The sequence below is a fragment of the Tenrec ecaudatus genome, chromosome 7 (genome assembly GCF_050624435.1).
Source record: "Tenrec ecaudatus isolate mTenEca1 chromosome 7, mTenEca1.hap1, whole genome shotgun sequence".
NCBI classification, from domain to species: Eukaryota; Metazoa; Chordata; class Mammalia; order Afrosoricida; family Tenrecidae; genus Tenrec; species Tenrec ecaudatus.
Window position 1 is genome coordinate 23,629,234 of NC_134536.1, and position 12,071 is coordinate 23,641,304.

Sequence of the window (12,071 nt, forward strand, 5' to 3'; positions counted from 1 at the left end):
ACTGGAAGCAATCAGTTCAAGGTCATGCGCTAGGGGAAATTTAAAGGAGAATTCTCATCTAAAGCCTTTTCCTGTGTTTCTCTACCGAAATGAGTCAAGTTCTGAATGACTAGGCAAAATAAAACAAAGGCGGCTCATTTTGTAACACTTACTAAATTAAAAGTGAACAAAAAGGAAACTTACAAGCAGTGGGCAGGGCAGTGCTGCGCTATCAATTCTCACCCCACCCGCCTTTTGTTTTTCCAGGTAAAGTGAAGCATATGGTGACTCCTCCATCACAGGGGCCAAGTCCTCCAGTTACAATTCGCCTAGTAAATCCATCCTCTTTGGCTCACACTACCTCCAAGCCTGCATTTCCTTGAAGCTAAACTGCTTTTAGATGTCAGTGACATGACTTTAAACAAACTAAGCAAGCTGGTGAGTCGTTTCCAGTTAAGAATATACGGTTCTTAGAGATTTGGGTTATTTCCTTGATATTAAAATATATATACTCACCAAGGGATTGAAAGAGTTCGGTCATTTTCGGATGATCCCAACAGGTGGTTTGTGTTTGATGACTGCAGGGGGAGAAAAAGGTAAAATTCAGAGAATAAGGATTTGTTTTCCCATACTTTTAAAATCTTATCTAAAAATATGTCCACCGTGTATCACTCAGTAACCAAAGAACCAATGGCCGCCTGATACCTGGAAATAGCAGTAGGTATTCTGTGAGCAATTATATTGGACAAAGAAATCCCAAGTCCGGTGCCTTCTAGTAAATTCTGACTCACAGAGAACTCATAGGGGGAATCCAAAGTGATACATCTTTATGGGAGAAGCAAACCTCATCTTTCACCCACAGGGTATTTAGGATAGAAAACTGAATTGCAAGTAACAGATGAGACCTACAGCTAGGTACACTGTGTGACTGCTGCGGCCTCTTGGCACAGCGATTAAGCATCAGGCAGCTAACAAAAGGTCAGCTGCTCTGCAGGAGAAAGATGTGATTCGCTGTGCCATGAGAGGACTCGTCACCATGGAAACGCGATGGGGCAGTTCCACTGTCCTATAGGAACGCTGAGTCGGAATCCGCTCAACACATTCGGTGTGGTCGGTCATGGCTTCTGCTGCTCTGGGGTGGAAGCGGTCAGATCACAGTCAGGACACCAGCCCAATTCCACTCTGGAGTAGATGCAGACTCTGCTTTACTACAAATTATCTGATGGCAGAAATCCTGGAAACAGTCACTGAGCCTGAGAAGTCCTGGTCAAATTTCCAATGAGAGGATGAGCTTCACTCTGGAAACATCCCGGCCTCACAATCTACTAACCTCCCGCCAACTCCACCTGGGTCTTTTCTGCACTTTAGCGGTGTATTGCCACCCCTTTCTCCTCACGTTTCTCTGCATTTCACCCACGCAGGAATGCCTCTTTCCCTCTCACTTTCTCAGCTTCCCGCTGCTAACATTAAAAAACATATCTACTGAAATGTGTTTCTCATGATCGTTATTCTTCGTGCAAAAAAGCAAGTTTCCTATTTTCCAAGTTCTTCACAATTTAGTTAGGTTTTTTTGTTTTGTTTTAGGACCAAGACTTGGGTAAAAGAGATGGAGAAATGTAGTGTTTAAAATAAGTTCTTTATTGTGTGTGTGTGTGTGTGTGTGTGTGTGTGTAACAGCACATAATCTCAATGGGCCAGTGGCCTTATATTTAAAAATAGTTTACTGTCCCTTATCTAGGTCGGAATAGAGTAATAACATTTAATAGTACTCAACAGACTTCTTGGATGGCACTCGGTTCTTACAAAACTGTTTGGTAAGCAAAGAGAAATGGCACAGTACCCAAGAGAGGATGGTATTACAATATTCATACAAACAAATTCAGGAGAAATTACCTTCTTAAAAACATCTATGTAAGATATCAAAGTGGGGCATGTCACTAGAAAATGAACACGATCACCATTTATCAACATAGGTAACAGAATCTCCAAAGAACTTACAGATTTGCTTTGAAAACTTATTTACATTTTCTTCAATGGGGTAAGTAAAATGTCTGGGAAATGCCAAACTCTGAAACAAAGTAATAGACCCAGACTGGGAAGCGCTGACTCACTGACTCAGGAGCGGGGAAGTTCGCCATCTCTCCCCCCTGGTCCCTGCCTCCAATGGTGAAGCAAGCGTGGACGTTCTAACAGCTGGAGCTGGCGTCCATTGAAGACAGTCTGTGCTTTGCTCCCCAGGCCGTGGAGAAAGCACTGGTGTTCTTGCTATTCACAGTGGTGCCAGGTGCTGTGGAGTCGGTTCCAACTCACAGTGGCCCGACGTACAAACCAACAAAACCGACTGGTCCTGCGCCAGCCTCACAATTGTGTCTGAGCTCAGTGTGGCAGCTGCTGGTCAAGCCATCGCCCTGAGTGTCTTCCCCCTTCCCTTTTCACTGCTCTTCCACTGGACCAAGCATGATGGCTTTCTCCAGGGACTGGGTTCTCCTGACGACGTGTCTAAAATACGTGAGCCAAAGTCTTAACGTCCTCGCTTCTAAGAAGCATTTCTGGGTGTACTTCTACCAGGACAGATTTGTTTGCTCTTCTGGCAGTCCGTGGGACTCTTACTATCATGACACGGTCCGCAGCTTGTTAGCATAAGGAATCTCGGGTCCTTCCCCGAGTCTATTGAGTTAGAGTCTTCATTTTAAAATCCCCAGGAGATTCTTGTGTATATTAGAGTTCGGGCAACACTAACAAAGGTATGTATCAGTCCCTGCATGGTCTGTACTCCACTAGTAACGTACAGGTTAGGGATTGGTAACCACCCAGTAGAAAGAAAGGGCACTTGGAAGAAAGGTCTGGCAATCAGCTTCCATAAAGATTAGCCTAGAAAACCCACTCAGTCATCCAGGGACCAGGGACGCCATTGAACCTGGTTTTTGTTGTTGTTGTTGTTTTAATACAAGAATGGAAATTTCTGGGATGTACAAAAATTCACTCAGCTACTAACCAAGAGGTTGGCTATTTAAACCTATCCAGTACTTCCAGGGGTCCTTAAACTTTTTAATCAGGGGGCCAGTTCACGGACTATAGTTTATAAAAAAAAAAAAACTATGAACAAATTCCTATGCACACTGCACAAATCTTATTTTGAAGTAAAAAACAAACGGGGCAAAAACACCCGGCGGGCTGGATAAATGTCCTCGGTGGGCTGCATGTGGCCCGCGGGCTGTAGTTTGAGGACCCCTCATAGTCCCTCAGAAGGACAGGCCTTATGGTCTGCTTCGGGAGGAGACCGCCATGAATACCCCAGAGAGCGCAGGTCTACTACACACACGCAGGGTTGTCCTGACTGAGAACTGACGAGACAGCAACGTGGTTGGACTTTTAAATATGTGAATAAAAGGTTTAAAAGGGGAGGATTGGATTCTGTGAAGAAGAGTGCGGCATCAGGATTGGAGGAAGGTAGTATGCAGATGACACGTCTTGTTTGCTGAAAGGGAGGAGGAGCTGAAGCACTTGCTGGTGAAGGTCAAGGATTGTAGCCATCTGTATGGATTACAACTCAATGTCAATGTCAGGAAGACCCAGATCCTCACAATTGGATCAAGAGGTGACATCATGATAAACACAGAAAAACGTTGAAGTTGTCAGGACTTTGAGTTTTGAGGAGCAAGGATGTTACTGTGAGGTCTAAGGTGTGCCTGACCCAGCCCATGGTGTTGTATTCTCCATGGTCTCATATGCTTGTGCGAGTTGGACACTGAATAAGGAAGATCATAGAACAATCAACACGCCTGTATCTTGGTGCTGGAGAAGAATATTCAAAGTATCACGGACTGATAAAAGCACAAACAGATCCATATCGGAAGAATTAAGCCAAAGTGTTCCGTAGAGGCAAAAATGGCAAGATTTCATCTTACATTCTTTAGATGTGTTGTCAGGAGAGCCCAGTCCCTGGAGAAGGGCGTCATGTGTGGTACAGGGGAGGGGTGGTGAAAAAGAGCAAGGCCCTTGATGAGATAGATTGACTCAGTGGCCCTATCAATGGGCTCAGGCATCCGAATGATTGTGTTTCACTCTGTTGTTCATAGGGTTGAATGAAAGGAGAATTTGCAGACAATATATGAAATAAATCTTAGCCAAAAAATTTTAGTTCACTAGGATACAATTGATCGTAACTTTTCTCCAAGATAATTTCGATTACTATGGCAACACCAGTTTCCAAGGACAGATATCCTGTCCTTAAGAACCAAACCAAGAACTACCCTACTGTCTCAGAGCTTCTACACCAAAACCCAAACAAAACTCACTGCCATCGAGGTGATTCTGACTCCTGGCCACACTCTAGGTCAGGGTAGAAATGCCTTTGTGAGGTTCTGAGACTGTAACTTTTTACAGGAACAGAAACGTCACCTTTCTCTCTTGGAGAAACTGGTGGTTTTGAACTACTGACCTTTCTTGGGGTTAGCAGCCCAACACATAACCACTCGTCCACCAGGGTTCACATTGCTCCTAAACACCAAGACTCACTAGTGGGGAACTTTGACCCCATACAACCCCTGTGGACCACAGGGGAGGGCTCCATTCTACAACCCAGCCTACCAGAGACTGAGAATTCAGAGCATGAACATGCCTCTGCTAAGGGCCCCCACTTTAGTGCAACCCAGAGGAGCAGCAGAGGGACCACACACGTTTGGCAAACCGATGGAGAAAGGGAAAGGGCATCTCCCTCTGTGAATTCAATACCAGTTGATTTGTTAGGGAGAACTGCCAACACTGGAAATAAACACCGCCTCTGGTTACAAGAGTACAGCTACAGCTTACCAAACAATGGCTTAAAAAAAAAGTAGTCCGTTGCACTTGGCTCTTGTTGGATTTTCTTTCTTTCTTGTAAGGAGAAGGGGTTGCTAAAGGAAAATCCACAATCAACCTAAAGGCTCCAAATAAATGCTCCCAGCCTCTCCGAGCAGGCAACCAGAACATGATCAAGTAGCACTTTCCACCACTGGTCCGCAAAATAGGAACGATGTAGTCAGGACAAGCTCACATACGAAAGGGGAGTGGGGCTTAGTAGTATGCTGTTTGAAAAACTTAAAACTATCACACTCTAAGTAAAAATGCTTTTTTATAAAGGCATTGCCCGAGACACAAGAATTTGTCCACAGATAAAAGGAAAAATTAAAACGCTAACCAGAGAGGACACAGCTGTGGAGTCGATTCTGACACAGTGACACAGCAGGACAGAGGAACACTGGCCCCGGAGGTCCCCGAGGCTACACAGCTTCACAAGAGCAGAAAGCCCCGTCCTCCTCTGGTTGCAGGGCTGGTGGGTTCAAAATGCTGATCTTGGGTGCTAGCAGTCCACTGTGCAACCACTACAAACCAGGGTTTCTCGGACTGCAACTGCAAATCCACAACGACAGGAGGCACACAACCGTGAGGCCGTGTCACGGGTAGCATGGGTACCCAGCCTGCCTCAGTTTGCCCGTGCAAGGAAATATTGTGCAAGCCTTGAATGAGGGTGAAAAAACGAACTTGCTGTTCTATTGAATCTTATGTCATCTTGGGGCATTTCTAAACTCTGTATATGTATGTGTGTGTATGTATATATATAAAATGGTTAAGTAATGCAAGAGACTTTTGCACATAAAAATGTAAATGATTACCACCAGGTTATTATCCTGTAGCTACTGCCCAGTGTGTCAGCTCTGCCAATTCATTCTATCATCCCTTTGCATAGTCCTTGAACCCGCGGTAAGTTCTTACTGGGTTTTCTTATTCATTAATGAGTCATGTCAATAGTGGAAAGTTCATTAATACCTGTGAGAGCCCACATTTGCATCCATTATCCTAGTGTCATAATCATTAAGTTTATTAATCACCTATATTTTATTATAAGTTTCTTATAAATTACTCAAATAATAATTTATTAGTGTGATTATTATTTTTGTGTGTGTCCCAGTTAAGATGGTATATGGTCCCTATATTTTATCTATTTTAATGAAATATTGTACCAGTAAGATTGTAAATGCCTCTCAAAAATACCAGTAATTGTGAAGATGGCACAGGACCAGGCAGAGTTTCTTTGTTATATTTAAGGTCACCTGCCACACATGCCTCAGGATCCTGCTGACATTCGAAACACCAGTGACATCGCGTCCAGCATCACGGCAACTCACAAGCCACCACGGTGCAACAAACTGACAGCCACGTGTTTCAAATACTTGATCGAAATAGTCAAATACTTGACCCCACTCATGGTATTTTCAATCACCGCATAGGTGTGCGAACATTGGACAGTAACTCAGGAGGACCAAAGAAGGGATGCACTGGAACTGTGGCGCTGGACAAGAATGGTGAACGTGCCATGGACTGCTAAGAGGACAGAGTGTGCTATCGTCTCGAAGAAGTACAGCCAGAGTGCTTCTCAGAGGTAAGGATGGTGAGACTTTGTGGTACATACTTGGGATGTGTTGTCAGGAGGGACCATTCCCGAGAAAAGGACACCATGTGTGTCTGGGAAAGGACATCATGTTGGGAGGCTCTTGGGAGATGGATGGACTGGCACAATGGTTGCCCCAATGGGATTGAGCACAGAACAATTGTGAGACTGGCGCCAGACCAGGCAGTGTTTGGTTCTGTCATGCATAGGGTCCCTATGAGTCAGAATCAACTCAATGGCCCCTAACAATAACAACATGCCTCAGAGAAGACAGCTAGCAACAACAACATAGACCCCTACCTACATTACTCATCCACCGTTGCCTGTCAGTCTACCATACTGTGGTGACTTCATGTTGCTGTGATCTGGGAGCTATGCTGCATGGTATTTCAAATACCAGCAGAGTCACACACAGTGGACTGGCTTCACTGGAGCTAGTGGACTAAGACAGGTTTGGAAGAAAGACGTAGCAACCTATTTCTAAATAAAATCAATTAAAAAAAGACTAGTGAAAATCGTATGACTAGCAATGTTGCATTAGGTAAACTTGCAAAAGACCTCTTTTTAAAATGTTAAGAAGCAAACATCTCACTCTAAGGATAAAAGGTGAGCCTTACCCAACTCATGGCATTTTAAATGAGCTCACATGCATGTGAGAGGTAGACAGTGAATAAAGAAGACAGAAGAATACTGAACATACCATGGCCTATGATAAAATACCAAAACAATGTCATGGCCTGAGTACAGCCATAATGATCCTAAGAAGCAAGGATGTTGATGCTAAGTCCCACATACTTTGGACATGATATCAGTAGAGATCAGTCCCTGTAAAAGGACATCATGCTTGTTACAAAAAAGGGTCAGTGGAAAAGAGAATGTCCTCAGCAAAATGGAATGATGCAGCGGCTGTTGCACCTGGCTCACACACAGCAAAGATTGTGAGGATGGCGCAGGACTGGGCAGTATTAGTATCCGCTTGTTGGTACCTACCAGCAACCGTGCTATTCATCCTAATGTACTTTGGTATGGCACAGAAGATGAAGTGCAAATAGTATAAAGTAGTAGGTGAAAATTTAGATGCAAAAATGTGTTGTCGCACTATGAGAAACAATAAAAATTAGCAAAGGATATATAAATTTGTCAATTTGATAAGTACTGGTTTCGAGCAAATGAATGCTCTGGAGAAGATCAATTTTTTCATCCATTTATCTTTATTAGTCTCATTATTTCCGCAAAATCTTTTAAAAATGTGTAGCAGACATTCTGACAGTCTGAAAACCGGCCCCTAGCCAAGTACACTTACTCAAGACTTTTCTACTCAATTTCAGGCTTCAGATTGGATTTTTTAGTTTTACCACTTTTATTCTACTCCAATTGCACTTATTAAGGTATATAAGACAATTAACGAAAGGGTGAGTTAATTAACAGAAATTAGAAATGTGGGTGAAGAGAAGTCTGTATATTGCTCTGGGGTAACAGTCACAACACAATAGAAATATATCTTATTTGCTATGCAAAGTTAAAGAGGACACATTTGGTTAGGATATATGTATTAAGTATTGTACTTGCCTAATACTTGAATGTTTAATTTGCATCAGGCATGAATCTATCTTAAATATAAATGCATTCAGCAGGGCAACTCCATGAGCTAACATCCCCCACTTTACAGAGGGAGAGCACTGGGGCAAAAGGACGCCAAGAATAGTTGGCTATGGCCCCTCATTAGTAAGAGGTAGGAAATGTGATGTGAACCCAGATGGACTGACTTCAAGCCTGAGCTTTTGAGATGTAATTATACTTGCATACCCAAGGTTGTAAAATATTTCTTAATGTCTCTAAATGTTGCGTTCACTGTACATCATTACAATTGCGACACAATCCCATCACCCTTGTTCCTCCTCTCTCTTATTGACCAAACCTTTATCAAATTAACTATATGCCTTCTCTGGACCTGAACAACAACAACAAAAAAAAACAACCAAATTTGCTGCCATCATTTTGACGCTGAACCATAGCTCTCTATAGAACAGGGTAGAATTGCCCCTTTCTGTTTCTGAGACTGTAACTCTTTACAGGAGTAGAAAAATCATCTTTTCCTGCCTTGAACTGAATAGTTGTGAATAGTTCCTGCTTGGGGAAAAAAATCACTCAACAGACTGGTTTTACCTCAAAACACCAGTGTCCAAGTGTACTACATTGTGGAACTCATTCCTGCCCTCTGAGACAAGACAGTAAGGTCCTACTCCTGCCCCCTTTCTCAAACCAAGGTAAGTTCCCCACCTGCCTTCCACTCAGTAGATTCAATCTCACACTTCAATGACAAACTAAAAATATCCACCCTCTAGCTACCCTGCCCCCACCATGTCCATAAAGTTCCTCCTCCATCTGCCAGACCTTTCTCTCCCCACCGTTAACTGAGGAATTGTTCACCCTCCTATCAAAGGTCATACCTTCCCAAAGATTTCTTTAAAAAACAAATTTAAAAAAGCCAACTTTATTCTGAATGACTGACCTTTCTCATTGTAAACTGTTAAGGAACTGCCATTCTTGACACTCACTTGCCCTTGTAATTAATCTACATGTCTACCAGGTACGACCTTCTTCCTCTCCTTCACGGAGAACATTCCCCAATGAGTGGCGTGCACTATTTCCGAATTCCCCACACTACTCAGCGCATATCAAATTGTCTTCTAGACTTTGAGATGTAATAGCATCCATGCTGTAGTGCAAGAGAGGGGAGACAATAACTAAGAAACAATAACTTTCTTACATGATGTATTAGAAGGTGAGAAGAGCTATGAAAGAAAACAAAAGTCTGACACAGGCAAAATGTGGGCGCTAAATGCTTACACCTGCTTTACGCATGCTTTTAAAGTCATATACCGGAATCAACCAAGAGCTTCCAACCAGTCATTCTGCATCCCGGAGACTACAGTTCAAAGAGTGAAGACACATTTTGGCAATTAGGTTTGGTATCATTTTTCCCGCATAATTTCCTCTTAAAGATAAAAAAAATAATACTCGCATTTCAGAATTTATCCTTCCCTCATTCTTTGTTTTAAGACCAGAATATAGAACAAAGGTGGGATACTCCTTCCTGGAATGTAACTCTCATCCTCTCTGTGTGTCTGTGCACATGTCTGTGACGAAGGGATGGTAAAGGATGAAGATGTTGGGAGAAGAGGAACCACGCTTTCACAGGGGTCGCCTAAGACCTTCGGAAAGCACCTATTTCTGAGGGTCTCAGGAACCGAGATATCGCTCCTCTAGCCTCCGTCTCCAGGTGGGTCCGCCCACATGCAAACATGCCCAAATAAGAGTACCCAGAGAGAAGAGGGTTACCCATGCTACACCATGCTTCAAGACAAAATTTCATTTATTTGTCATTAGAAAAAAAATTTCACAATATATAATCACATATTGTTTTTGTGATGAATCACTGTTTTAATTATGTTCAACTTGTGACAATGCAAATAAATCCTGCCTATCAGATATTTGCATTGTAATTCATAACAATAACAAAATTACACTGATGAAGTAGCAACAAAAATGTTATGGTTTGGGGTCACTGTATGAAAGGGTGGCGGTATGAGGAAGGCTGAGAACCACGGGTGTATAGAGTCTACTTGTGAGTTCCGATTACAGAGAATGTTGTAAGCACCACCCCACCCCCAACAAACATCTACTGTCCTCTAGACTTTGTAAGCGAACTTTTTAATGGTGAACTGGCCAATGCTATAAAGAGAAAGTCAATTTGCCACCAAATGTCTCAAAGATATTTTACTTCATGCCACTGATTGCGATAAACCACATGGAAACAAAGTCACTTGTACTCCTTCCTCTGCGCCTTTGCAGCTCCATTCACCCTGCTTCCCCTCTGCACTTCCTCCCTGGGAAAACGCTGCCCTGGGGATTTCAAACAGTGGATCATCCTAAGGTATGCACACCTCCCTGCTGTTTTTGTCCTCTTTAAAGATCTGTCTCATGTGTTGCTGACTAGACTTCTGAAGACAGAATCAAGGCTATATTTTTAGTAACACAGGGACAAAAAGAGTTTCAATGCCCAATTTTAAGAAAAGAACTTTCTGCTCTAAAAGTCAAATAAGACGGGTGATTACCCAGGAAATACTGACTCATGTTGACCCCATGTAGACCGTACAGCTGCTCCACTACACAATGCCGCTACATTCTGTGGGATCGATTCTAGCTCACAGCAGCCCTGGAAGCCCACAGAGCTTTCCGGACAGCATCGTTCTGGACGCAGAGGATAAAGCATCTGAAGCACCAAGAGCTTAACCATGGAGCCATTCTGCTTCCTGCACTTCATAATGGCTACTGTCACAGTATAGCATCCTCCTAGAGAAATGCCATTAGGTCTTCATGACCTGAGGACATACGGCAGGAAGTCTAAATTGTAAAAAACAGAGAACACCAAATCTGTTGGATTTGAATATAAAATGCACTTAAGATAATGTGACCTTCTGGTGTAAGTTCAAAGACACAGGACATTTGTAAAGGACGTACAGAACAGAGGCTGTAGTATACCTCCAAATACAAAATGCCTATTATTTCAGGCATATTGGCAGAATGATAGAACATTCCTTACAAAAGAAGGAGACAAGGTTTGTTTTTAAACAATGTGGTAATAGAATTAAGGAGCAAATTGGCTTGTGCCTGGAAATGAGGGGAGAGCTGATGATACTTGCTGGCGAGTACTGGCAGGTTGCCTGGAAGACTGAACATGGGTGTGCTCAGTAAACCCCAGTGGGCATCTACTGTGGTGCACACTCTCCACTTGGGACCAGAACTGACAGAGAAGCCCTCTTCCGCCTCCAGCTTCTCCCCTACAGCCGCCTCCCACCAGAAAGAGACCACAAATCCACACTGCTGCAGGCATCGGCTGTCGTACTGGCCCCTTGGGAGCCTTGTGGGTCATTGTTAGAATTACATCCCTAACAGAGCTGCGTTTATCACTGTATCTTTTTATTTGGCTTTTAATGTAAAATTTATATAATTCAAGTTTTAACTTTTTCTCTTTCCTATGCTCTTTAAAGCAAGATTCACTTCCAGTTTCTTCTATCTGCCTCTAATGAAAATTTTACTATATGTCAATTTTATAACAAGTACAGAAAAAGATACTCTACCTGTAGCACAATTCATCCCATCAGGATTATGTCTGCACTTATGCCAATTATAATAACCATTTTAAAAAATGCAAACTTGACCAAGCAAAGCACTGATGTTTTTTTTCCCTTCCCCAATGGCACCCCCCAAAATCCTTCTTATGCCAAATGGAAGATTATTATTACCTCTACCCTGCCCCTAAACACCAAACTGTACAGTAAGACTGACAGCCTATAATACACAGAATGCGGCTGAATAATCCAGCAGATTCCAGACCGAGGCCTATAAGTGACTAGGGTGAAATTTTGAGTTTTGAACTAGCTAATGTCCTTCGAAGACAATGTCAGCTACAGAGACCTCAGTTAACCAGGGTGGTGGTGAATCTACTAGAAGGTAGCCATTTCCAGTTTCAAGGCTTCTGGCTGCTTCCGAGCAGGCTGTCTGGCGCTCAGTTGGCAGAAGCCGATGCATGCTCCTTTGTTGAAAGCTGCCTTTAAACCCAGGAGGAGTTTAGTGATCCCAGGGTGCTTGCATTCTT

General features: G+C 43.0%; 1 protein-coding gene across 5 annotated transcripts in view; it reads right to left on the reverse strand.

The window, feature by feature from the left end:
* Positions 1 to 12,071, reverse strand: part of UTRN (utrophin) — a 593,146-nt gene that overhangs the window by 94,043 nt on the left and 487,032 nt on the right. For all 5 annotated transcript variants that reach the window (XM_075554433.1, XM_075554432.1, XM_075554428.1 and 2 more), the window contains exon 59: positions 496 to 557. In XM_075554433.1, coding sequence (XP_075410548.1) covers positions 496 to 557 — 62 coding nt within the window. The remainder of the gene's footprint in view (positions 1 to 495; positions 558 to 12,071) is intronic.